Source organism: Varanus komodoensis, unplaced genomic scaffold (genome assembly GCF_004798865.1).
Source record: "Varanus komodoensis strain SLA01 unplaced genomic scaffold, ASM479886v1 scaffold13_1, whole genome shotgun sequence".
NCBI lineage: Eukaryota > Metazoa > Chordata > Lepidosauria > Squamata > Varanidae > Varanus > Varanus komodoensis.
In genome coordinates, this window is record NW_025335408.1 from 12,966,150 (window position 1) to 12,968,547 (window position 2,398).

Consider the following 2,398-nt stretch of genomic DNA (forward strand, 5'->3'; position numbering starts at 1 on the left):
AGAGAGAGAGATTGTTGTCCTTACTGTGGAAATTTCTTATACTGCTTGATGTAACTGTTAAAATGCCAACCAGTCATACAGGTCAAGAATTTAAAAAATCATTGTACAGTCTTCTGTTATTTTCTTAAAATGCCAAATAATCTCAGAGCAATTTACATAAAATGACCTTAAAACTATTTTCAAATACGTCAAATCACATATTTTCATAAAACATTGGAAGTGGGCAGGGCAGGGAATACAATTCAGCTTACATTTAGCAACTTTAAAACCCATTCATTTTAATAGAAGATTTAAGCATATACTTCACTTTCTCCCACTGAGGTCAATGGGACATACTAGGATTTGTTGACCACCTAAAAACCTAAAATGTTATATGGAACAAACAGACTGACAACAGAACCCTGTACGTCTGTACTCAGTGGGTATTGCTCTCAAATAAGTGTGAGACTTCGTATCACAGCCGCAGCCATGCTTACCACAACCCTCATCATTACCGGCATAAGCAATTTGTGATGATTATTTTTAAAAAAACGAAAAACCCTAATTGAAAACCCAGTCCAAAGTAACTTAAATACAAAGGGAAAGGGCAAGAGCTTCTGCCTTTTCTTAGTACATAAAATGTTACTTTCCTAAATGCAGTAATTTAAAATTCCAGGTAGTACGAACAAAATAAACTCTGCTGGCTTATTTAAACTACAGCATGCACACAACACAGTTTCCATAATCATCGCCTGTTGTGTCACCTGAACTTGGGCAATATGGCTGTTGGGAGAAGGAAGCAGCCTCCAATAATCCTAGAACAGCTGACAGGCTATTGCGGGTTGCTGCCCTACCATGCCACCTGGGTTTGGATAATTTAGGAAGTTGTGTCTAGACAGTGATTATGGAAATTATGCCCTGCATATGCCATGGTTTAAATAAGCCATGGTGGTTAAACCACGCTGGCTTATTTTGATAGTCTGAAACAGGTCAGTTTGTTTTTAGTGCCTACACATTACTTTTGTATGTGTTAGTATACAAGTCAGTTTACATGCGACTTCATTTGCTTTCCTTTCCTCAACAAAAAAGTAATAACAGTTGAAATGACATCCAAAAGCAAGGATCCGGGATGCTACTGAAGCCAACAGAAAAACTCCAGCAGACTTTGTAAGCTGGGCTTCAGTTCTTCTCAGAGGGTGAACTAACAATGAGTCCCAACAGAGGCAAATGTGGACATTTCACGACGTATAGTACTGAATGGGGAGAGTTCTAGCTCTGTTGTATATTCATTGTCATTATCGTCACTTGTTACCGTCGAGGACTTCTGAATGCACTCATCACAGCAGCAGCAGCAGCATTCCAAAAAGGCTCGACTGAATGGTTTGCACAGACAGAAAAGGAGAACTGGAGTCACACACGATTTAAAGAATAAGAGAAACTGGCTGATGAGGTGCAACAGGTCCATAGTCTGAGGAGACACCCCTGTGGACATGTAGGCAGTAACGATATTGCAGATGTTCTCGGGAATGATGCAGAAACCATACAAAATGGTCAAAGCCACCACTGTGCAGTTCATCTGGCTTTCCAGCTGAATCTGTCGCTTGTTTCCTCTCGTACAAGCTTTCTCCACCTTTCGGATTTTCCGTGCAGTCACCAACGAGCAAGTAATGGTAAAAAGGGTGGGCAAGCAGAAGTAGCAGCCGAAGTACCACCACAGCCTTGCGCCGTCGTACGTGAGCGCCAGCACATAGATAGTATCAGGCAGGTGAGGTGAGATCCTGACCACACATCGTTCCATGGGAGGGCTCCCACTGCTCTCTGAGTCTTCTTTCGTCAACTGGCGAAGAACCACCTCGGGGAGTGCCAGCAGGAGAGCCCCAACCCAAATCACAGCCAGCTTGGCAGTGGTTGAGGTACAGTTTTCAATCATCTCGTAATACATCTGCACATTCGTGGCAGCACGGAAGCGGTCTATGCAGAGGGCACATAATGTAAAGGTGGTTACTCCAAGAGAGGCTACCTGGATAGGAAGGAGAAAGTGTACTGTAAATATCAAATCATTTTGAACACATGTAACTATGAATGAGCTCTGAAACATATGTTAGATACAAAGGTAGGACATGTCTCACACTAGATCTCCAGACAGCTTTCCACTTAAAGCACAACACACCAGCTATTCATTTATTATAAAACTATATATAAAACTTCAACCTGTCTTTCAAGTTCTCCCATGTAAATGATTTCTGATAATCTCAATTTATTATTCTTATTCTTAAATTAGATTGAAAACCTGGATTTATTTCTCTTCTTGAGGCTCTTCACTGGTATCAAAAGGACATAACAGTGCCAGACAAGTCCACCTGGGGACCGTAGTTTCATAGCTGGGATGCATACACAGCACTGAAAATGACTTTTTCCT

At 41.4% G+C, this 2,398-nt stretch overlaps 1 protein-coding gene across 1 annotated transcript; it reads right to left on the reverse strand.

Moving 5' to 3' along the window:
* Nucleotides 1-1,110: 1,110 nt before the first annotated feature.
* GPR37 (G protein-coupled receptor 37) lies at nucleotides 1,111-1,999 on the reverse strand (the record flags this gene model as incomplete). The annotated part of the gene is made up of 1 exon (XM_044422934.1): nucleotides 1,111-1,999. A coding segment is annotated over one exon (819 nt), but the record flags the coding sequence as incomplete, so codon positions are not given.
* Between the last annotated feature and the right edge of the window lie 399 nt (nucleotides 2,000-2,398).